General features: G+C 37.2%; 3 protein-coding genes across 3 annotated transcripts; 2 read left to right on the top strand and 1 right to left on the bottom strand.

Moving 5' to 3' along the window:
* Positions 1 to 559: 559 nt before the first annotated feature.
* Positions 560 to 6,825, top strand: LOC131014547 (ABC transporter B family member 28-like). The gene is given in 18 exon segments (XM_057942551.1): positions 560 to 1,176; positions 2,314 to 2,501; positions 2,762 to 2,785; positions 2,962 to 3,063; positions 3,330 to 3,420; positions 3,549 to 3,649; positions 3,743 to 3,793; positions 3,896 to 4,024; positions 4,170 to 4,232; positions 4,314 to 4,590; positions 4,862 to 5,010; positions 5,084 to 5,173; positions 5,483 to 5,617; positions 5,695 to 5,751; positions 5,854 to 5,910; positions 6,142 to 6,333; positions 6,335 to 6,432; positions 6,507 to 6,825. Coding segments are annotated over 17 exon segments (2,169 nt in total). The 5' UTR covers positions 560 to 758; the 3' UTR covers positions 6,380 to 6,432; positions 6,507 to 6,825.
* On the bottom strand, positions 6,675 to 7,799 carry LOC131014549 (uncharacterized). Its single transcript, XM_057942553.1, has 2 exons — positions 7,196 to 7,799; positions 6,675 to 7,126 (listed from the first exon to the last, which is right to left on the bottom strand). Exons 1-2 carry the CDS (start codon positions 7,646 to 7,648, stop codon positions 6,851 to 6,853), a joined length of 729 nt encoding a protein of 242 aa, XP_057798536.1. The 5' UTR covers positions 7,649 to 7,799; the 3' UTR covers positions 6,675 to 6,850.
* A 9,112-nt stretch (positions 7,800 to 16,911) lies between these two features.
* On the top strand, positions 16,912 to 23,736 carry LOC131014548 (zinc finger CCCH domain-containing protein 63-like). The gene is made up of 9 exons (XM_057942552.1): positions 16,912 to 17,763; positions 17,989 to 18,084; positions 18,935 to 19,024; positions 21,123 to 21,224; positions 21,486 to 21,632; positions 21,757 to 21,876; positions 21,966 to 22,025; positions 23,024 to 23,121; positions 23,246 to 23,736. Exons 1-9 carry the CDS (start codon positions 17,311 to 17,313, stop codon positions 23,385 to 23,387), a joined length of 1,308 nt encoding a protein of 435 aa, XP_057798535.1. The 5' UTR covers positions 16,912 to 17,310; the 3' UTR covers positions 23,388 to 23,736.
* The last annotated feature ends 383 nt before the right edge of the window (positions 23,737 to 24,119 follow it).

The following is a 24,119-nucleotide window of genomic DNA, read 5'->3' as shown; positions in this document are numbered from 1 at the left end:
ATACCAAATTAAAGATCCTTCATTTATCTTTAATTTAAGATATATATATATATTGAATAATTTTTATAAATAAAATTTATTTTTAAAAAGAAAACAATCACAAAAATATGAAAAGAGAATACGAGAGAGAAAATATATGAGATTTGTTGAGTATTTCTATTTTATGGGATTTGTTGAGTTTTATAAATACTCTTAATATGATTATTTAATTGTCATTTTGTTACAAACTGTGTTTTTATATAATAGATAGATTTTAATGACCTTTGTAAATGACATAAATACCACTGAACAAATTATTTAGATTTAAACAAAACCTTTAGTAAACCCAGATACTTTGAAGCTACACTAGAAGTCTAGAAATTTTTCTCTCAAAAAAAAAAAAAGAAGTCTAGAAATTTGAAAATGGCTTGTTTAAAAAAAAAAAAAGAAATTTGAAAATGGAAAATTGGAACTGAAAAAATGAAATCAAATTAATAACTAATTTTCTCAATTTGAAGTGGCTAAAAAAACTACATTTCCTCAATAAATACAATCCTATAATGGGAGATTTCACTGTTAATTTCATGAATGTGTGTTCGAACTTCGAAATAAGGACTAGAATCCAAAATCTAATTAGTAACTCGTTGTTGTTGCTTTATCAAATTTGCAATCAAATTCAGAAGATAATCAAGAAAATTTTTCTTGCACGCATTTCACAAGCCTTTTTGTTGTATTATAAATCATGAACTAACACTCGACACTCTCCAACCACCAAAAAAATGGCAGCAGCTGCAGCAACGCCTCTTGCACCTTCCTTCAACCTCTATTCCCCCAAACACTTGATTAAATTCAAAACTTCAAGATTGAAGCTCAAGCTCAGCAACAATCTAAACAGGCAGTCTGTTTCTTGCTTGCCCGCTTCGTTTTCTCGGCCAGTATCTGTTAAAGGATCAAGAGCTTTAGCAGCATCAAGTATCATCAGACGGGCCTATGTTTCGGGCCCGGCTTTCGACGCAATCGTGTCGGAGGTTGACCCCAAAATCGACGGCACCTATATTGTGGAGCTGCAGCCGCTTGATGTAATTAGTTGGGGGCTGTTGTGGAAACTTGTTTCGCGGCATAAATGGAGAGCCTTGGCGTCAGTTCTCACCCTTTTCGGCTGTACGAGTTGTACACTGGCCATGCCCTTGTACTCTGGTATGTGGGAGTTGTACATTTTCGGAGAATTTTACTTGTGAAGTAGTTGGCTGCAATCTTGATTCTTAGATTAGGGGATTTTGTTGTGATGCATCATAACTATGTGGATGTTGTTTTAGGTTAGCGAGTCCAAGTTAATCACATTCACATTTGCTATTCTATGTTTTCTGAGCTTTGAGAAAAGGATGTGATATCTGTTTTCACATGATTTAGACCTATTCATGTGATGTAGTTCTGTAGCTTTTGTGAACAGCAAATTACTGTTTTTCCTAGGGCGTTCTTGTATGGTCTGTCGACTGCGGCATTGCTTGATGATGGTGTTTTCGGATATATAGTTCTTGGACATTTAGATGAAATGTAGTTGGAAGGGAATCTAAATGTGTAACTCTACTTTATAAAAGCTAGTTTTAATCATATATGTTTAATCAAATGTTTGAATGTATAGTTTGGGTAGTCTTTGTGGAAGACGAGTAAAACTAGGTCTTAGTAATTCTGTAATTGTGACTTCTCTTACTAACATATTTTACAGTTATGCACCATTCTATTATGATAGTTATACCCATGATTTTTCCACAGCAATGACATCTTCTATCAGTTATTAGAGTATTGGAGAACACAAACCATGTGCATGCTTTAATAGAACAGGAATTATAAGTATAAATCATAATGATAGATGTGCATCTGAAAATTGTCAAAGAAGAAGTCAACAAATGTGCCTTAAGAATTTATGTATCACATCTTTTTATGCATTTGGAGACTTGGGAAGCTAGAATGCAGTCATATGTATTCATGGAGATACTTCAAAATATACAAGTGTAATTCTGTTTATAGAACAGTTTTAGCATATAATTTACGTGAGCTTCAATTCCAAAATGTCCCTCCTATGTTTTTACATACTTTCCTCGATTCATTATTGCCATGGAGAATTAGAAAGGCCATTCTTGTGATCAATATATCTTACTGCTCTGTTAATATGAACTTCTATTCCGAATTGTTGTCGAATAAAGTTGAACACTGTATGCAGTAACACCAATAAATGAATAAATAAATGAAAATAACTCTATCCTTATTTCCACAATAATCAGTGGGGGCAGAGTATGTCAATCGTGACGATATACACGAATATTACTATTACAGGGAAATTTTTCGAAGTATTGATTGGGGCAAGACCAGAACCTATCTGGCAGCTGCTGAGTAAAGTGGGAATACTGTATACATTGGAACCCATTTTCACAATTATTTTTGTGGTAAACATGAATGGCATATGGGAGAAAGTTATGTCGAGCTTAAGAGCTCAAATTTTTCAGAGGGTGTTGATTCAGAAGGTAAATCGTTTTTCTTGCGCTATGCTGACATTATAATTGATTACTGCTTGTGAAATAGAAGCAGTTGTTGTTCAAGAATTTATGATGTACTTTTGGAGGCTTTTACAGTTGTATAAATCACTTTCTTATACTTATTCATCAGTAAAGAAGTGAAATGAAATTGTTGAAGAGCTGTCTCCCTCTATTTTATGCACAACATACTGCATTCATATTCATGTTTCTGTCCAATTCCTAATAAGCGTTTTATTTTATTTCTGCAGGTGGAGTTTTTTGACAAGTACAAGGTATGAAGCATTCTTCCATGTTATTCATTCATCACCGCAATTAATTGGCAAATAATGATACTAGTCTAAACCTTATGTTACATTATTCATCTATTGTTTCTCTTCTCTAAGCCCATTCCACTTTATATAAACTGACCCCTGTGTTTTATAACTGATTTTGTGTGCTCTCCGTGTAGGTTGGCGAACTGACTTCCTTATTAACATCGGATTTGGGTTCTCTGAAGACCATTGTTAGTGATAACATATCAAGAGACCGTGGTTTCAGGGCAATTTCTGAGGCAAGCTACTCTACACTAAGCAAAAGTGAGCTAAATTGATATTGACACCATTTCTCACCTTCTCTAATGGGAGACTTAGTAGCAAAGAAAGCTTCCTCATTTTTCTCACTGTATTTCTCAATTATTTGTCCTGATGGATATTTGGAAAAACTAAGTGTTAATCGTAAAAGTTCAAGAGCAACTACTAATAGCCCTTTACAATGAATCTTATTTTCTTTGCTTCGAATGATGACTCTGAGAATATATATGTGTCGTCCCTTATGCAGGTCATTGGAACACTTTGCTTACTTTTTGCTCTTTCCCCCCAGCTGGCGCCAGTTTTAGGCCTACTTATGCTAACAGTGTCTGCAGTAGTTGGTAAGATTGTCTCATAGAGTTTGGCCAAGTGTTTTCTTCAAATGGGAGAAGGGGTCCTATTTACAGTTTGGCTTTTTGGTATGGATTCTATATTGGGGCACTCAACTGACATCTATGCTTTTATGTAGCTGTATATAAGAGAACAACCGTCAGTGTCTTTAAAGTTCATGGATCTGCACTAGCCACTATAGCTGATTGTGTTACTGAAACTTTTGCTGCTATACGTACTGTGAGCTCCTGAAATCTTGATCGAAACTGAATGTTTTTGTGCATCCAAGAGATTGTGTGTTTGGTAATTATAGTGAGTTGGTGATTATTGCAGGTCAGATCATTCGGGGGTGAAAAACGTCAAATGTCAGTTTTTGGTCGGCAGGTAGTGCTTTTGTTTTATGTTTTCCGATGTTTTGAGAAAGTTTTGTTATGGAAGAAGTGTAGAATCTCTGGAATTTCTCAACATGCTATTGGAACTTGTCAGGTTCTTGACTATGAGAGAAGTGGCATGACCCTCGGAGTATTTAAGTCCATAAATGAATCCATCACAAGGGTTGCCGTCTATGTCTCTTTAATGGCTTTGTATTGTCTTGGAGGAAGCAAAGTAAAAGCTGTAAGAACTTCAAGTTTCGACCTTCCTGAAAATTTGTATCCGATCTTCACTTGATACCTAACGGATATTACTTGTTATCATGTCTAATGTCTCAATTTAGGGCAAATTTGATTTGATATTGAAGAACTCGATTTGTTGCGTGTAGGGCAAACTTGCAGTTGGAACCATGGTTTCTTTTATTGGATACACTTTTACATTAACATTTGCCGTGAGTATATTCACTTGGGATTGCATTTATCTTCTCTTATATTCCTTCTTTAAATATTAAAAACTAAAGCAAAATTTCTAGGTTCAAGGTGTGGTGAACACATTTGGGGATCTTCGAGGAGCCTTGGCTGCTGTTGAAAGAATTAACTCGGTCCTGTCTGGTGCTGAAATTGATGAAGCACTAGCTTATGCTCTAGAAAAAGACTTGAAGAGAAGGAAATCACATGATCCAAACCTCGAACCTCTATTGGCCAATTCCAACGGGAAAATGCAAACCAGCAGTGTGGGATACATGTCGTCACTAAAATCTGCTAGTGATGTGCGCAAGCTTGCAGAGTCCGGTGATATTCACCTTGAAGGTACGGACTTTGGGTTAGTAATTCTATTTCATGCTGGAGTTAATTCGTAGCACCGATAACACGCATAACAGACAAGATGAAACTGAAATTAGTAAAATATTTCTTGCAAAATCTTAATGGTTGATTGAAGTACTACCATCACAATTTCTTTTGCATAAATCTTTAGTTTGAATAAGGTCATTGGCTACGCATTAAGTGTTCACTGGCTTTTTGTGCTGGAAAAATGCACACCTTCCTTGCATCATTCTGTAAGAGATATGTTATATTGCAGATGTTTCTTTCTCATACCCTCTAAGGCCCGACGTGGAAATCTTACAAGGCCTTGATCTGACTTTAAAATGTGGAACGGTCACTGCTCTGGTTGGTCCTAGTGGTGCCGGGAAAAGTACAGTCGTACAGCTTTTAGCTCGCTTTTATGAGGTTATACCTGATGTTCAGCTCTAGTAGTGGATGGAAGTTTATATCATTACTTACGAGTAACTGGACATTGCAGCCAACAAGAGGTCGCATAACTGTTGCTGGAGAGGATCTGCGATCATTTGATAAGAGTGAATGGGCTCGTGCGGTTTCCATAGTGAACCAAGTAACTATCTCGACACTTCCTCGTTAATGTTTAAATTATATCCAAAAGTATAACACGTCTGAGTATCTGTTCTATATACTTGGTACCATTTCGAAGCTTGACAGGATATATATAGTGGTGAAATTCCAAGAACCATAACCACAAAGACCAACACATGTGGGTAATTTATTGGTTATAAGTAACTAGCGCATATGAGGGAGATCCTTAAATGATTCAGATTAGACTTTAAACCCACATGACAGTAATTTAATGTCAAATAAAGAGCATTTGTTAGCTTTACTAAACACAGTATATTTTGATCTGCTGTAGGAACCTGTTCTATTCTCCGTGTCTGTTGGAGAAAATATTGCTTATGGGCTCCCAGATGACAACGTTTCCAAGGACGATGTAATAAAAGCTGCTAAAGCAGCTAATGCTCATGAGTTCATAATCTCATTGCCACAGGTAATGGAAGTGTGGTACTTCACAATAGTCTACCCTTCCCATTTGTCGTGCTTTGCTGATTGATTGTATTTCTGTAGGGTTATGACACATTGGTCGGTGAGCGTGGAGGGTTGTTAAGTGGAGGACAGAGGCAGGTATAGTATGTGGTTCTCTCTCTCTCTCTCTCCCTCTCTCTGTGCCACACCCACGCACAATGAGCAGATATGTAGCATTTGATCCCATCTTCCTATTTCCAGAGAATTGCCATAGCAAGGGCTCTGCTAAAGAATGCTCCGATCTTGATTCTTGATGAGGTAAAATCTGTCCAACTTCAGGCTCTTCCTCATCTCTCTTCATAAATGAAACAGTCTACCTTTTCAATTTGCCGCGTTTTGCTGAATGTTCCTATTTAAGTTGAAATGCTGCTGCTCGATGTCAGAGCAATGTATATCTTGATTTAGTTGTTCTTATGAAGGCTTTATTATTTCTATATCATTGGATGCTTTCGATCATGTCCACAGCCTAACTCACCCCGGTGGTTACAGGCTACGAGTGCTTTGGATACTGTGAGTGAACGTCTGGTTCAGGATGCTTTGACTCGTCTGATGAAGGGAAGAACGACTTTAGTGATTGCTCACAGACTCAGCACGGTTCAGAATGCTGATCTTATTGCTCTGTGCTCCGATGGGAAGATTTCAGAACTCGGGACACACTCAGAGTTGTTAGAACAGAAGGGCCTTATATGCTTCTCTCGTTGGCTCCCAAAGACTTGCATTCGAGTGACAGTCACTATGCACTGATCGTTTCACAAAATTTCTCTGCCAAAGCATGCAAATGTAAGCCTTTCTTGTTTTCTTGGGGGTTTATAGACCAATCAATTTTCATTCGCTGCTTCTTTTCTTCCTCCCAGAAACTCGCTTCTGCAATTTGAAACGGATCGCCAATGAAAAAACCGCGAATGCTTCCGCACTAACATCATGGAAGGTGAAACGCCACTTTCTGATACACTGGACAAAACAACGTCGTAAAACCGTTATTTCATATAGTCTTTTTGATATATATATATAGTATAGATATATGCAGCAAAAACCACCTGCAACTCTTCATTTTATATCTGAACTACATTGCTGTATCATTGAACATGGCTTACATCACATACGCCATACATATATATATGTTACAGATTAATATTTCATCAAGGTAAATACATGAGTATAGTTTGAGAGATATGTGTATCTTTTAATAAAGGGGGTATTATTCTGTGGTTGAAAATGAGATAACAGCATTCAAATTTGCGAGACATTCCGTGGGGAGGCTAAGAAATGTGTCCATGAAAAGGTCGTTGATGGGCTCAACCGTCGCCACCCCAACAAGCCTGCATTTCCCATCTCCATCCATTCGCTCTCCTCTTCCCTCTCTCATTTTTCCCTTTGATTCTTCCGACGTCAACACCGTCTCCACAAGCAGCGGCCGCGCTTTGTACAGGCTACCGACCGAGAAGCAGAACTCGGCTATGAACTTGAGATCAACCTACATGCCATGGAGTATTAATGGTTGGGGGCATTCGTATTTCATAGTTTGAGACGAAGTTAGCCTTACCTTGCCGGATTCTTGGTTGATTTCTCCCTGGAAGGCCACTGGGACTATGTCAATTTTGAGGAAAGGCGGCAGCGGCAGCCCTAAGAAGGTGGTTGTGGCCGTGGATAGGGGTGGAATGGAGAGCTTTTTTACGTCAAACTCGACGTAAACTTGGCCATCAGAAAGCTTTGTGGCTGTGCCGGAGCCTGCACCGCCGGAAGCATTGTAGTCGAAGTCAGGGTATCGGGAAATGCCGAGCTTGCAATCTCCTAGAGTTTTGAAGTTAACGTTGGATGAATGAGTTGTGGGGTTTTGTGTTTGATTGATTGTGGCAGTTGAAAGTGGTTCGTTTAGGTTGTTGGAGGATAGAGAGGTAGTTTTGAGGAGTTTAAGGTTTGGTTGGAGAGAGAAACGTCTTGTGTTTGGTGCGTTGTAGAGAAATTGAGGATTGAGATGGAGGGTTTGGCACCCCATTATATGGTGTTGTTTAGTTTCTGCAAAAAGAGAATGTTTGAGCGTTAAACTATAATACAGTACATTTTTTCAGAATATATCGGAGCTTCCATTTTAGATAGTCTAATGTGAGGCCAGTATGAGACCATGAGTTGAGGTCCTCATCCTCTCTCTCTCACACACACACAGATCATTAACTATTTATTGGTGAAATTCAGATATTCTTGAACGAAAAATGGAGTCCTCTTTTTGGTGTGAATGGATTGCTATGGTTTTCACCATTATTTAAATAAGGAAAAAATTTATATTTGGAAGTTTAGGTCAATTGAAATCGTAGTTAAATATAATGGCTAGATAAATTGATTTCTCTATCTATTGCCATGTCAATGATGAATACATTAAGGGTGATTCTATTCATAGCCCAAATTTTAGTCTTTGTAGCCTATAATTTATTAAAATATTAAAATATTAATAAAAATACCATTTCACCCTCCTTGTAGCCCCTCATTAAAAATATATTAATAAAAATACTCTTCTTCAACCCTTCTCTCCAGCGTGCTGCTACTCCTGATTTCTCCGCCGTTCATCTCAAACCTCGCCCACCGCTCCACCATCCTCAATTATCCTCAATTAGTGCCGCCACCACTACCTCGAGCCCCTGATCCCCTTCGACTTCTACTCTGCCGAGAAAATCGTCCGTCAATTAATGCATTTGCCGCTACCACCGCCGGCTGATTTAACTCGATCGTCGAGCGTAGTCTCCGCCGCTAGCTCGAAGGAGTCGTGGTTGCAGACTCCTCTTCCCCTAATTAAGTTGACTCGCCCTTAGTTGGTAGAGCCAAGAAAGTGGATTTCAAAGGATTCGTGCAACCTTGGTAAAATAAAATAAGCTTTTGCAGTTTGGGAAAATCAATATTCTTTTGTAGTTTGGGAAAATCAAGATTCGAAAGGTTGAGAACTCTAATTTCTTCATTTCAAATTTCACACTTTTTGTCCTGATGACAGATTAGATCCTTAGGTTGAAGCATGATCAGATTCGAAAGCATGACAAATTTCACACTCTGGTATAACTTTCTTTTGTTGTGGGTTGTATGCCTTTAAAGTCTGGGTTTTATTTTTGAAGATCACATTAGCAAGTGAAAATGGAATCTGTTGAAGAATGGGGGTTATTGATTTATGCTTAATTGTTCTATTTTTTAGGGGTTTGCATATGCATGTTTTAAGATAATCTTCTGGAAATTGGTGCGTTTTATGGTGTATTTTATGCTTTGCAGGAGATTTAGGATTTCGAGATGAAGAGTGCAAATGTTGGAGAAGTTTGGGCTAAGAATTACGTTTTTGTGCATACTCTGGCGCGTCAGAGAAGCGAAGCCCCGCGCTGCAGAGCAGATGCACTAGCCAGAGCAGCGGAACCAAGCTCTCCAGAGCAGAGAAGCGCTCCAGATCCAGAGAAGTCATTCGCCAGAGCAGCGAAATCACAAGTCAGAGGGGAGAAAAGTCATCACAGCGAAGTCATCGCATAGAAGTCAGAGCAGAGGAATCACTAGTCAGAGCAGACAAGTGCGCCAGAGCGGATGCCGTTTCTCTGACGGAAGTCGTTTCTCTGGCGAAGGCCATTTCTCTGACGGAATCCGTTCCGCTGGCGAGAGCTGCGAATTCGGCCAGAATGGAGATGACTTGCAGCGCGCGTCACAGCTGGAGAGTTGCCTTATCTTGCACAATTTTATTGCCTTTAGAGTTCTACTTTGCATGGCAACTTCCATGGTGATCCATAGGGATTCGAAGTCTATAAATAGGGTCATACTTTTCATTGTAAAAATACACTTTGCCCTAATTTTAGACGCCATCTTGGAGATCTGTTGGCATCCGAAGCTTAGGATTTAATTGCTTTCTTAGTTTTCGATGTTAATTGTTAGGTTTCAATTTAGTTTTATTTAGTTTTTATTCTTGGATTGTGATTGAGTGACAGCAATTGCACGTTCAAGGATTTTACGGTATTTCGTAATTCAATTCAATTTATTTTGTTTAATCATGTTTACGTTTTTCGTTCATGTTTATGCTTTCTTTTTAATTATGCAATTTAAATTATGCACTTTAGTTTCACGCCTAGATTAGTTGGTTTTTAATTTACAAGTATTTAATTTCATAAGTAGGTTTAATTTAAGTTCTTTAAAATCTTGTCTATGGTTTAATAATTCAATTCGCCTAGTTAATTTTAAGTTCGGTTTTTAATTAAGTTTTTAATTCCAAGTTTTAGTTTAATAATCAAACTCTTTACTGCTTTCTTTTATTGCTTTTTCCTACGATACTACTAAAAGCCCTTAAAGACTTTCCTTGAGAGATGACACTAGGTCAACTTACCATCAGTAGGATGTCCTTGTTCTATTGCAAGTCAACTTAGAGATGTTTCTAGTTGAGTCAGTTATTGTTCTGACAACTGTTGAAGAAGAGGGGTTATGGAATGTGTTGAAGAAGTGGGGTTTACGCCAGAAAATAAAAGGAGTTGGGGGCTAAGGGGTAACATGGTCTCTTTATAAATATTTTAAATATTTTATTAAATAAGTGGCTACAAAGAGTAAAATGGGGGCTATAAATAGAATTACCCATACATTAACTCATGCTCATGATAATTAGGTGAGCGATTTTATTGATATTCAAAGTCGGTTCTATTGTGAAGAGGGAGCAAAGGCCCAACGCCCTCAAATTTAGGGTGGCCTAAACTCTTCTTTATAATAGGGTTAAGCCTTAACCTACGTGACATACTTAGAATTATTTCATTTCAATAATTATCATATATAATTTTTATCATTTATTAATTAATTAACTATTACATTTCATATAAAAATTCTAAATCTTAATAAATATAATTAATAATAAATGTATATAATAATAATAATAATAATAATAATAATAATAATAATAATAATAATAATAATAATAATAATAATAATAATAATAATAATAATAACAACTTACATATAATCTAAATTAATAAATTTTATTATTTATTTTATCTCGATAAAAATTAGATTTACATGTCTGACAAGAAAAAAAACCTATAATTTATATACAATAAATGATTTTAATTGAATGTTAGTGATTAAATGTATATTTATTTATTAATTTTATATTTCTCAAAAGCGTATATATTATAGGGTTAATTACGTGAAAAATCATGAATTTTGGGCCGATTTCCAAACTTGCCATGAACTTTTTTTTTTATCAAAAATTCAATGAATTTAAGGACTTGAACAATTTTTCCATGATTTCTAAAATCCCCAAATTCAAAGCTGACATGGCACATTTTAAGTTACTGGAAAAATGATGTGGAATTGCCGGACGATTAATAAAACGACGCCGTTTAGGTGTGATAAAACGACGTCGTTTTTCATGTGTGATGTCGCCAGTGATTTCCTCCGTCTCCTCCGCGACTAAGTCATCTGCTTAAATTGGGGACAGCGGCGGTGGTTCATCGAGCCCAAAGCCAACGGCCCCTTCGCACCCATTTTCCTTCTCGCCGGCCCCTTCACGCCCTCGTCTCTTACCACCGGCGACATCCGCATAGGAATTCGATGGAACCAGCAGACGTTTGGTGCCGGAGGCGGTGGTGAGGGAGGCGGCGGATCTGTAGGGTTGGTTGCGAATCTTGTGTGGTGGTGGGGAAAGGCAGCATAAGGGCGGCGGATCTGGTGTGGTGGTGGTAAAGGCCGCGAATCGGAGCAGAGCGGAGAGGGCGGTGTTGGGAACTTATTGAAATATCCTAATCCTTGTTTTGATGATACCAAAATCCATAGGTCTTAATTGTAATAGACTAGAACTGTTCGAACTCAAGTGTTAGAGTTCTTTTCTAGTTTAGTTTGATGTTCTGAAGACTGAAGACTGAAGGACGAAGGACTGAAGACTGAAGACTGAAGTTACCAACTGAAGTATCCGTTGAAGAATCAGTCTGAAACTGATTACTTAATGCGTGCCACGTGGATTCAGCGGACTGATACTAAAGTCAAGTATCAGTTAAACATTCTTCCTCAGACTGAACCTCCAACGTTCAAAGGAAGCTACGTACTCCAAAAGTACAGCCGCATTAAATGCAGAGATCTCAGGATCTTCCTTTCTCTGCAGAGGTCATTCCTATTTGGTGGCTACTTTATCAGTAGGGCTGTCAAACCTTGCGGGCCGGCCCGGCCCGGCCCAACCCAGCGGGCCTAGGCAATTTTTTGGGCCGGGTCGGGCCGGCCCAAAATTTCAGCGGGCCTCGAACAATGAAGCCCAGCCCGGCCCTATAAGGGCCGCCGGGCGGGTCGGGCCCAAAACGAGCCAAAAATTGATAAATTAATATATATATATATATAGTTCCAAAAATTAATAAATTAAATCAAATTTATAGAAAAAAATTGAAGACAAATTCGATGAAATAAAAAGGGCCTTAAACAATCTACATCTAAATTACGTAATTGACTAAAATTAAATGTAAACAAATATGACTAAAACTAAATGTAAACAATATGAATACAAGTAAAAAACAAAAACTAATTGCAAAAACAACAAAAACTGAAAACGATTTATTCACAAATGAATTAATACGGTAATCAAATCAATTGGAATCAAATAACAACCACCAAATATAATCAAAAATAAATAAATCTTTCAAGTAAAAATAATTTAATATTGATTGTTGATTGCTAATTTAAATCCTAAGTTAGACTTCGACTCGTCATTGTCGTCAATTGAAGAAATGGACTTAGATTGGGTTGGGTTCATTGGGATTTGGGAGGAGATATAAATTTTTGAAATTTTCACCTTATATACTGACGGGCCGATTTGGGCCCGAAAGCCCGGCGGGCTTTTTGGCCCGCGGGCCGCATGGGCCGGGCCAGGGAGGCCCGGATTTTTTTGGGCCTTGGAAATCCAAGCCCAGCCCGGCCAAAACTACGGGCGGGTCGGGCGGGCCCATCTACCGGGCCATTCTCGGCCCATTTTGACAGCCCTATTTATCAGAGACGTCGCATCTCCTGCTCTTCAACATAGCCGTTCTCACCAAACAAGGAACCTCGAAGATTGAAGCCTCAATCCAAATTCGAAAAGCTCTCCAACGGAAGAAATCTTGAAGACGTTCTCCGCCAACGGATCTATTCAAGACCTCTCCTATAAATAGCGCTCGAGGATCACTTCAATCTTCACTGATTCAAGGGCATAAGCTGAAACTCTGCCAAAATTGTTTCTCAGCCAAAGCTTAACCTCTCCAAAGCTTGAATCGAAGAAGAGAATACCAAAGCCAAAAATCAGTCACTGCTGATTACATATATTCTCTTAGACCTTAGGCAAACCCTTGTTTACCCAAAGCCTAGGTCAAAACTAACTCCAAAGAACTTGTTCTTTGAAGTTTAGTTGGCAAGATTTCAAACCTCCCTTCGAGAGATAGAATCGAGTGTTTGAGTTGAAAAGGAGTTCAGGAAGGTACTCTGACTCCGTGAGATCCTAGTGCAGGTTTGTGCTAGGAGTGAGAAATCCAGCGCGAGTGAAGTATTGATACTGAAGATTGGATCTTCAGTTGATTCGGTTGTGTGCACCCGGCTAAGCACACAGATAGGTTTGCAGTGCACGCACTTGCGGAGTAAAGTTGTTGGTCTGATCAACCGACCGTGGATGTAGGAAGTATTTTCCGAACCACGTAAAAATCTTTGTGTTATTTACAGCTTTCAGTTTTACATTTTTACTTGTGCTATTTCAATTGATAAACTGAACACCGACTAAATGCAAAGAGAAACCTAAGACTAACAACGTGCTCAACAAAGGCTATTACGAAACAAAGTTATTTCCGTTGCGTATGTTATCAGTCTGACTGATCTATCATCTGATAGTCAGGAAGACTTGTAACATCTCTGTTTTAGCAAACTCGACTGAAGCCTTAACGTGCATCACTTAAGTTCCAGTGACTTAACTGATAACTCTTTACTGAAGAGTATTTCAGTATCAGTCGTCAACTCTGTTTGGTCAAAACTCCTTTCAGTTAACAGGCGTCTAAGTTTGCGTGTAAAGTTTCGTTTTGATCTCTATCTTGAGATGCCTCTGATTTTGAGTAAAAAATAGCCTATAAGTGTATTCCCCCCTCCCCTACACCTATTCGAGACCCTCCGGACCTAACAGGCGGTGACTGGTGCGGCGGCGGGAGAGGTGCCGGCAGGTGGAAGGAGGTGAAATTAGGGTTTGGCCGGTGGGGAAAATTGGGGAGACGATGGGGGGGTCTTTTTTTTTTGTTTTTCTATTTTCCATGTGTCAATTTTTAGTTATAGTTGGCGCCATGTCAGCTTGTAATTGCCATGTCAGCCTGAAGTATTACCGGAGATAAAAATCATGGAAAAATTGTTCAAGTCCTTAAATTCAAGGAATTTTTGATAAAAAAAAAAAAGTTCAAGGCAAGTTTGGAAATCGGCCCAAAGTTCATGATTTTTCACGTAATTAACCCTATATTATATGTATATGTTGCAATATATTATACTGTATGAATTTATATATATATATATATAATATTTATCTTCTTAATTTTCAATAAAATCAATTTTAAATGAGTTTGAATTGAGACATGCACGTGTATGTAAATTATAAACGGGTTCGGTCATTGATTTACATGTTTGAATAATAAGGCACAAATTCTATAACCTGATTACTTTAAAACAAAATCTTATTTTATGTCTATCAAAATAATTAAATTTTTATTTTATTTTTTATAAAACATATTCGTACATTTTATTTGTACAAGGAAGAAAAATATATTTTTCATATCTAAAAACTTTATTTGTTTCAGTTTCGTCAATAATAATAATAATAATAATAATAATAATAATAATAATAATAATAATAATAATAATAATAATAATAATAATAATAATAATAATAATAAATAAATAAATAAATAAATAAATAAATAAATCATGAAATTAGTAATGCATAAATGAAGAATTTAGATAAAGAACAATAGAGGATATGATGTTAAAATACATTATAAATCTTTAATTATGTATTAAATTTATAATAACTTCAATCGTGTGAAGAATTCATATAAATCACCTCATTTCACATTGATTTTTTTTAATAAGGTTTCACTAAAATAAAACTTATACAAGAAGAAGCTCTTGCTCTCCAAATTAAAAATCTATATTTAATTAATGGAATAATTGAGACTAATACAATTTGAATTGCTTCAAGCGAGATGATTCTCGGAACCCAATTAAATGATGATACTCACAAGTTAAATTTATTCTTTCAAACTCCAAAAGAGATGATTCTTGGAACCCAATTATAATATTTGAAGCTAATAATGCATAAAAGTTTGTCAAGATTTTTTCAAATTCCATACAAAATGATGTTTACAAGTTAGTTATGATTATGGCTGTAAATTCGGGTACCCGCGGGACAAAATTCGCCTAAAACCCCACCCTCACCCGACCCTCCTGCATGTTGCGGGTACCCGAATACCCACAGCGGATACCCGCTGCGGGTATGAGGGTACCCTCACAGTCCCGCAATTTTTTTTATTATTGTAATTTTGCGGGTTTTTGGTCCCGTTGGAGGGTATTTTGTCCCGCGAGAGGGTATTTTGTCCCGCATTTCACAAAAGAAATTGAAATATCCTTTCTATTTCATCGATTATCCATACAATCTGTGACGAATAAATAATAAATAAACAGCTGACAAACAAGCACAACGAGGGTTAATTCCTAAAAATTCCTAAATAAAATTTTTGGGGGTTAATCCTAAAATTCATAAATAAAATTATTTAATTTTAATTTTTACATATTATATTGCGGGTATGCGGGTACCCGTAGGTATACCTGAGGGTACCCTCTACCCACGATTTTTGAGGATTTGATACCCGCGCCCGATCCTCCTCTTCAATTTTGCGGGTATCGGGTACCCGATACCCGCACGGGTATCGGGGCGGGTGAGGGTATACCCGATACCCGCAACCCGAATTTACAGCCCTAATTATGATATTAGAAGCTCCAAATCATACAATCTCACAAGTCAAATTTGATTTTTAAACCTCCAGATAGTGATGTTAAAAAAATTGACGCAAGGTCTAGACGAGATTATGCTCGAAAGTTTGGGTTCAAACATTAGATGTCGTCTTCCGGGCTTTAGATGATGATATGATCCTACAAGGTGATTCAGACGAGATGATGCTCATATGAAATAAAATATTCAATATTGATATTTTTCTAAAATATTATTAAATAAAAATTTATATACAAAGAATATTTATTATTTCTAACAAAAGGTTAACATTTAATTGAAGAATATGATTCAGATTAATTAATATAATTTCAACTATATTACCTTAAATTAAATCAAGTCTATCTCATAGGATAGATTTACCATTTGATATTGCAATTTGTGATAAGAGGATTAGAATCCCAATGATTCAACCCATCAACCCAATAAAATATGTTCTGATTGTTCAAAATCAGAAGGAACCAAAGTTTGAAAAATGCTTTTTATCCAAAAAGATATGAGGAAGTTCTGATCCAAGGAATATAAGGTACGAAAACTATCTCATCAAAAATACAATGGGCACCAAAAAGTAATATGCCCGACAAAGAGAAAATTCAAAATAGTCATATGACTCTAGACAGGGTGAGACCCACCTAAAAATAAAAAGAAATAGGTGGGTAAAAAACTATAGGAAGATACCCACTTAAAATAATAAAATTGGGTATAACTACAGGAGGACCACTATCAACAAATAATGGTCCATTAACTCAACCACCGACCCCTACTGAGTATTATTAACTACATAATAAAGGAGGTGCCCGACGACATCTGAAGATAGCGAATGCTGTTTGGCACCTTGCAATTATAACCGAGAAAGAAATGTGTTTTTAAAATCACAACGAGCTGGTCACGAAGAAGAGAATCTAAAATCAATAATTCAAGAAGGATAGAGGGGTTCAGATTTCTATAAAAAGAAGACTTTGGAGAACATAAAGAACATTAAAAAACATCTACACTTTTTTGTAATATTTTCAGTTTTAAGTTCTATTATGTACGTAGATTCAACTATGATTACTAGCTATTCAAATATGAATCCAATAAATTTGAATATAAATATCAAAATTTTGAATAGAATAAAAATATTTAATTAATTTACAATCTTATTTTGAAAGGACGGGAAGGAAATTTAATTGTTGGAACGCTATCTCAAAAAAAAAAAAAAAGTTAGGAACGCGAAAATTGGAAATACTGGGAAAGAGATTTAATTGTTCTAATTTTCCTGATCAAAAAAAAAATGTTCGAATTTCCCCTCGCAAAAATAAATTTCCCCTTTTTAAGCATCAGCAAAATAATTGCACACATTTATATTAAAATGAAAAAAAAACAGAAAGGAAAGGCGTGTTTCTTCCTCCTCCTACTCTCGCCATAATTCCTTTTTCTCGAAAATCTTGAATTCCATACCCACTGCCAGCGTCCCGCAATCCCAAAATTAGGGTTCATAAAATTCCCTTCAAAACCCTAATCCTGAAATCAGATTCTCCCATTAGTGTCTTGTTCACCGCTATTTAATCACCTCAACATTCTAATTTACATGATCGGATTCGTATACCAACTCGCACATAAAAATTTCCCGAAACCCAATAAAAAATCTCCCCTTTTTCCTTAACTATCTTATCTATACAGTGTAACTCCTTATGGATGTGGATGGGGGAAGAAGGATTTTTAACCGCCTCGGACCGTCGTCTTCAAGTGATAACCTGAATAACAACAGTAGGCAGCAGAAGGTGTGTTTTCATTGGGAAAATGGAAAGTGCACGAGAAATCCGTGCCCCTTTTTGCACGCAGAGCTGCCGACGGCGGCGAATGGCAAGAGGGGGCACCAAGGTTTCGGGGCGGAGGATAATTACCGTGGCGGTGGCGGATTACGGAGGAGCGGGAACTATAATTTTAGTAATAATAATTCATGGGGCAGGCCGCAGTCGCAGCACCCCGCAAGTGGCAATAGGAATTTCGTTAGGAAAGTTGAGAAAAAAATCTGCAACTATTATGTGCAAGGGAGCTGTAGATACGGGGAGAATTGTAAATTTTTGCATCAGTGGTCCACGGATTGCTTTACCTTATTGACGCCGCTCGAGGGGCACAAACAGGTCAGTTAATTGCTATGGAGCCTAGTCATATATCTGAATGCTACATCAAGTTACCTTGATTTTGTGTGCGTAGTACTTCGCTACCTAGATCTTTCCTTTCATTTTGTAACTATGAGTTTTTGTAGGCATGTATATCTTGATCTCTGTGTTGCCCTGTGTGAGCTAGAGCTTGCAGGTGCCAGTTTTATCCAAAGGTTTCTCTTAATAGAAAAACTTGTTTGTCAGGCTGTCACAGGGATTACTTTGCCTTCGGGGTCTGATAAGCTTTACTCTGGGAGTGAAGATGAGACTGTCAGAGTTTGGGACTGCCAATCTGGTCAGGTAGTTCCCATGTGTATTTTCTGAATGTTTTGTTTAAGATTCTCTACATTGTTCTTGTTTGCGTTCTGCAAATATTGGGGATAGTTCCATTCTTGTAATATAATATCTCAACTTTTGTGTATTTTATTCCCATCCAACATGCTTATGCTGCTAGTCTAAATGTATATAAATGCATGAGATTTTCTATGCTAAACTTTGGCAGTTATACTAATATTCTTCGCGTCGGCGTTGCAAAACAATCAGATTCAGATTGAGCTTTCAAAAATTTAATCTCATATGCGTATATCTAGAAAGTTGAACTTGAGTTTGTGAAGCTTATACGTAGAGTCAGAATCAGTGCTATTCAAAACCATTTAGCTGTAGCCGCACTCATATCATATGCAGTTTAGGCCATAAAAGCTCAAATTTGAATTTGCCTGTATTTAGATGTCATTATCTTACTTCTAATCAATGTAAATCATTTTATTGCAAATCCTATTTTGTATTTCTGTTTTCTTTTTTAGGGTGATAAGAACAAGAAATTTGGATTTATATTTATATTGTCTCAGTGAAATAATAAGAGTATATATTATTAGCATTTTAATTGATTATATGATGGGTAGGCTGTACAAAATAACAATGCTATTAGTATTATTGGAAAAATCGTTAACTAAATGATGATACCAATACCAAAGTGGCCTACAAATAAAAGACATAGGGTATTACTTGTGAGTTTCAAACTGCTATGACAAGGCTCAAGCTTTTCAGGAGGCGTGTGAAATTGAGTGCAGAAAGCTTTCAGTCAAGTTATGTTTGGGCCCATCTAGTGGTAATGGTTTAATGTAAGCTGTCTTGTTGTCTTTTATAACAGCTGGCAGGCGTAGTGAATTTGGGATGTTCAGTAGGCTGTATGCTAAGTGAAGGTCCATGGGTGTTCGTGGGTTTGACAAATCTTGTCAAGGTAAGACAAAGAATCAAACTGTTGCCCTTCTTTTTCTGTTTACTATATATGCATTTCATTTATCAATCTCTTTTTCGTTTAGGTATGATGCATAAAATCTGTATATTTTTGTGAAATCGTTGGAAAATGTAGATGAATTAGAAATTGTGCTAAAAGTGTATGATCTCCAGCCACTGGTATTTACTTGAAATATGTTCATTGCATCTCCTTTTGATGCAACCTGTTGACAACCTACCTACCTCGAGACCTTACTAAATTGATTTGAGATAATATGTCATTATGAAGGATCCAAAACTCTTAGATGTTCATTTTTCGGAGGAGTGCTATTGTTTTACTAAGCTAAGAAGAGCTGTGTCTGGTAAACCTTGGTTTGACTACCACAGACTGAGCTAATGGCTGGCTAGTGCAAAGAATACCATGCATTGTTATCACGTTTCACTATAAATGCAGTTCTTATAATAACTAACCCCGATATATATATACATATATAGGGATTGAATCAAATAAAAACCTCTATTAACGTACACACTACAAACCAGTTGCACTTAACCTATAAAGTAACCAGGTGTTGGCGTTGCATTCATCCATCACGGTGATGCATTGACCGTAGGTCTTGGCGATCGAAGGGCTAAAAATGGTTCTCATGTTCACACTTTAAATAAGAGTTCTCATTTGATCCTCATATATATATATATATATGGTTAGGTTCAATGAAGAAGGCCTAAATGTAAGAGAGAAGAGAGACGTAATCTCATCCGTTGATCTTATCTAATCTAACGGACATGATTTATTCACGCCATGTTCAACGGATTTTTTCGTTGAACATTCATCAAATATATTGAACATATACAATATTTTTGGGGGTTCTGGGGTTCGACCTCCCATATGTTCAACGAAAAAATCCGTTGAACATGGCGTGAATCATGTCCGTTGGATTAGATAAGATCAACGGATGAGATTACTTCTCTCTTCTCTTTTGCATTTAGGCCTTCTTCATTGAACTTTGACCTATATATGTATGTATGTATGTATGTATGTATGCATGCATGCATGTGAAGAGGGAAAAAAGAGTGAGGTGGTGGCTCAAATTTTTTATCAAGACATATTTTTTGCCATCTCAGCATTAATGAAAGGTGTTCACTTTTCCATTCAAATAAGGGGCCAAAAGAACCAATTTGAAATGTTCAGGGGCTGGATGAGATTTAAGGTAGTTTCAGGGCTACTTTGACCCCGCAAAATAGTTTGAGGGTTTTAGTTGCACCTTTTCTCTGAAATAGATATAGCTTGACTTCTATACTATGTAAGCTATACAAAGATAAAGCTAATGCAAACTTATTTTTTTTGTCATACATGTCAAGGGGAATAGTTTCACCCGAGGACATGCTGGAAGTACTAAAGCGATTCTGGAATGGAACCTAGAGGGGGGAGCGGGGCTGACCTTTCCGATTGTGAAAATAACAATCCTAATTTAAGTCGGTGTTTGTGGATCTAAGTCAAACCAAAACCATTATGCTTTGTCCTTTACCTCTCCATTGCTTTCTTAGCACCGTAGCCATTCCTATCCTCTCCTTGAAACCAACATCGCCGTATTTTCATAGTCTCGGCACCGTAACTGCTACCTTACTGCTGTGTCTAGTATGTACCAGCTTATCTCTGCCACTGAGGACTGCCACCTACCCTAGCTGCTAAACACTGGTGGGATTCTCTATTCTTACATGGCACTGTCACCTTTTCCTTTTCCCTTGATGCTGTGTAGTCTTCAATATAAACAGCTGCTACCTCACCTTTCAGTTTTCCAGTTTTACCTCAGCCACTCTAAAACCCCAGATTGCTGGAGCTAGACAATCCTCAGGCCAGTCTGCCACGTGATCCAGGCCAAGTGTGCCGTATCTGCTTCTTGCTCAATCTATCTCATCATGTTCCTGATTTTAATTAATGTCATCTGTGCTCTTTTGTTTCTTTTTTTTTTTTTTTTGCATCATCATCACCATCATGCAGAAAAAAACATGGGCTAGGTCTGGGTGGGGTTCGGATTGTGCTTCTTACTTTGTTGTCAATGTGTTATTTATTTCTCTCTCATTTTCTTGTTCTGTAATAGGCATGGAATGTCCAAACATCAATGGAGCTCAGTTTAAGCGGACCTGTTGGACAAGTGTATTCCCTTGTTGTTGGAAATGATCTACTCTTTGCCGGTAACAAGGTATAATGCTGATTTTATGGTTGTACTGGAAAAATCTTGTTTTCTAAACCAAGTATATGTTAATCTTATGGTCATGTCATGTGCTATGCCAATAATTTTACCGTTGTAATTCAACTACTAGTTTCTGATTCGTGGAATTATACTTCTGTTTTCTGAATGAGTTGCTGAGAGGAGGCAATGAAATTTATGCATGAATGCTTTAACTTTATGGAGACAGATTCTAATGTTACCCTTTTTGTCTTTCATTGTTATCTAATACAGGATGGGACAATATTGGCATGGAAATTCAATGCAGCTACCAACTGCTTTGAACCAGCTGCATCACTCAAGGGTCACACTCTTGCTGTCGTGACACTAGTTGTCGGTGGTAACAGAATGTACTCTGGATCCATGGACCACACTATTAAAGTAAGTTGGACACTTAAACTAAGGATGCTTCTTATTGTATGCCACTTCTCGCTAACGTTTTTCCATGTAACATATTAGATCTTTCTATTGCTTATTGTTCCTTCTCTTTTATGTTTATCTTCAGGTATGGAGCCTGGAAACTTTGCAATGTATCCAAACTTTAGCGGGACATAACCATGTTGTGACATCTGTTTTGTGTTGGGATCAGTTCCTTTTATCAGCTTCATTGGACAACACTGTAAAGGTTTGTACTTCCTAGTTTTCCTCAATTTTGATGCTTAGTTGCGGTAAACTATTACTAAGTTGCAGTTTTATCCTTTTGTGATTTTGTAGGTCTGGGCTGCAACTGAGGCTGGTAATTTGGAAGTAACATATACCCATACAGAGGAACAGGTATGAATTTTTTCCTGGTTCGTCACTTATTCAGTTCCTTTCTTATTTTGCAGTAGGAAATGATTATAAAGATGTCAGCAACTGCAATAATAAGAACGGGGGTCTCCAAAACCCTATGTCGTAGGTTAAAATCCTACAGAGCGTGATTTTTTCTTCATGGATCCCTTGGTTTTAAAAAGCGCGCTTAAGCGCAAAAAAGCGCATGCTTTTGGTGAAGCGCACGTCTGGGCTTTTCTCTGAGCGAAGCGCACTTACCTACAGGAAGCGCGGAGAAGCGCACAAAAGCGCGCCTAGGCGAGAAGCGCTGAAGCGCGGGCTTTTAGTATGTTACTGTTAGGTTTTTAAATTTTAAAAAAACTAGGTTTTATTTCATTAAAACAAATGCATGCCTCCCCTCTTCTCCCATCCCTCTCGCGACCCTAACCTGTTCTGCCCACCGTCCGGCGCTGCCAGCCGGCCGCCGTCGTTGCCAGCTGTCTGCCGCCGCCGCCGGTCGTCGTCCAAAGGTAAAGTTTCCATTTTTTCTTAGATGAGGATGAGGGTGGGGAGGAGATGGAAGAGGACATTGGTGAAGACAAAGATGATGAAGGAGATGGGGATGATGCACTTAATGATGATGATTTTTGATTAGTTGCTTGAGATTTGATCGAACTTTTAGACTTGCTTACTTTAAACTTTTAAATTAAGTATTTGTGTGTTTAAGTATTTGTGGTTTTAAGTATTTGTGTTTTTTGCTATAAAATATATTGTAGGTAAATATATTAGAATTTTTTAGGTTTTAGCGCGTTTCGCCTACGAAAAGCCCGCGCTTTAGGCCCCGGGGCAGTTTGCGCTTCGCGCTTTTTTAAACCAAGATGGATCCTAATAAAATGAAATGAATTCAGTCACTTGCACAACCATTAGAGCAACATTCCTAAACAACACTATATTTTACTGTTTACTTGTGCAGTCGATAGGAGACAAAATTTGCTTGTTTACATGTAGAAGTTTTGTTGCAGGGTTTAATCACTCTATGCGGGATGCATGATTCAGAAAGTAAACCAGTGTTGTTCTGCTCCTGCAATGACAATTCTGTTCGAGTCTATGATTTGCCATCGTGAGTTTTTTACTTCGTGTCACCTCTCTTATAAAAAGATTCATGCTTTGGTCTCGTCACAAATTGTGCTATTGCACCCCTTTTGAACGGGCGATATGAATTTCCTTGCACCTTGTTTTTCTAGATTCTCGGAGAGGGGGAAGATCTACTCTAAGGAGGAGGTCCGCAGCATACAAATTGGCCCCGGTGGTTTATTTTTCACCGGTGATGGATCGGGTCAAGTAAGAGTATGGAAGTGGTCGGCCGAATCAACCGCTACTTCATGAGAAGCTGGTTGTAGTGGATGCTAGTCGGTTTTATTTTAGTACCGGTGTTGAATCTAAACGAGCGTGTCAGTTCCAAACGAAGAAGATCGGAATATGAAAGTGGACAGCAGAACCAACATTATGAGAAGCAACTTATTGTATCATTTTTCTCTTGTCGTGTCAATTGTACAACTTCACCTAATTGAAGTTTGAGAAATAAACCAGTTTTGAGTTTTTTTGTCATTCTCCCTTTACTCTGATAGGTTTTGTTAGTTGCTTAAGTATCTCAAATGTCTGTGTAACGCGATCATGATTGGATATTTATGAATAAAATTTCTTTAATAGAAATCCAATTTGGGTTTCATGTCAATGTTATACAATTTTATTAGCATTAATTGCATATAAATTATTAAGTTTTTGATAAATTTTTATTTTGCACACTAATTTTAAAATTTGTATCAAAATTATTCAATTAATTTCTTTTTTCATTTACATTTTTCGATGTGGTGACGTGACCAAAATGTGCTCGTGTGGTTAAAATATGATTGCATGGAAAATAAAACCAACATCATATTGTATAGTTGGATGAAAACGATCTTGTTTTAGGCATAAAGTTTGACCAAAAAATAGCCAAATATATAAAATGAGAAAAGATTAATAATTGAGTAATTTACAGCACAAAATGAGAGTTTATTGAAAATTCAATTATTTATGTGCAATTAACCCATTTTATTATTAGGTCTTTGTTGGGTT

The sequence above is a fragment of the Salvia miltiorrhiza genome, chromosome 3, assembly GCF_028751815.1.
Source record: "Salvia miltiorrhiza cultivar Shanhuang (shh) chromosome 3, IMPLAD_Smil_shh, whole genome shotgun sequence".
NCBI lineage: Eukaryota > Viridiplantae > Streptophyta > Magnoliopsida > Lamiales > Lamiaceae > Salvia > Salvia miltiorrhiza.
Note: the sequence above shows the minus strand (reverse complement) of the source record. Positions and strands in the feature narration are given on the sequence as shown.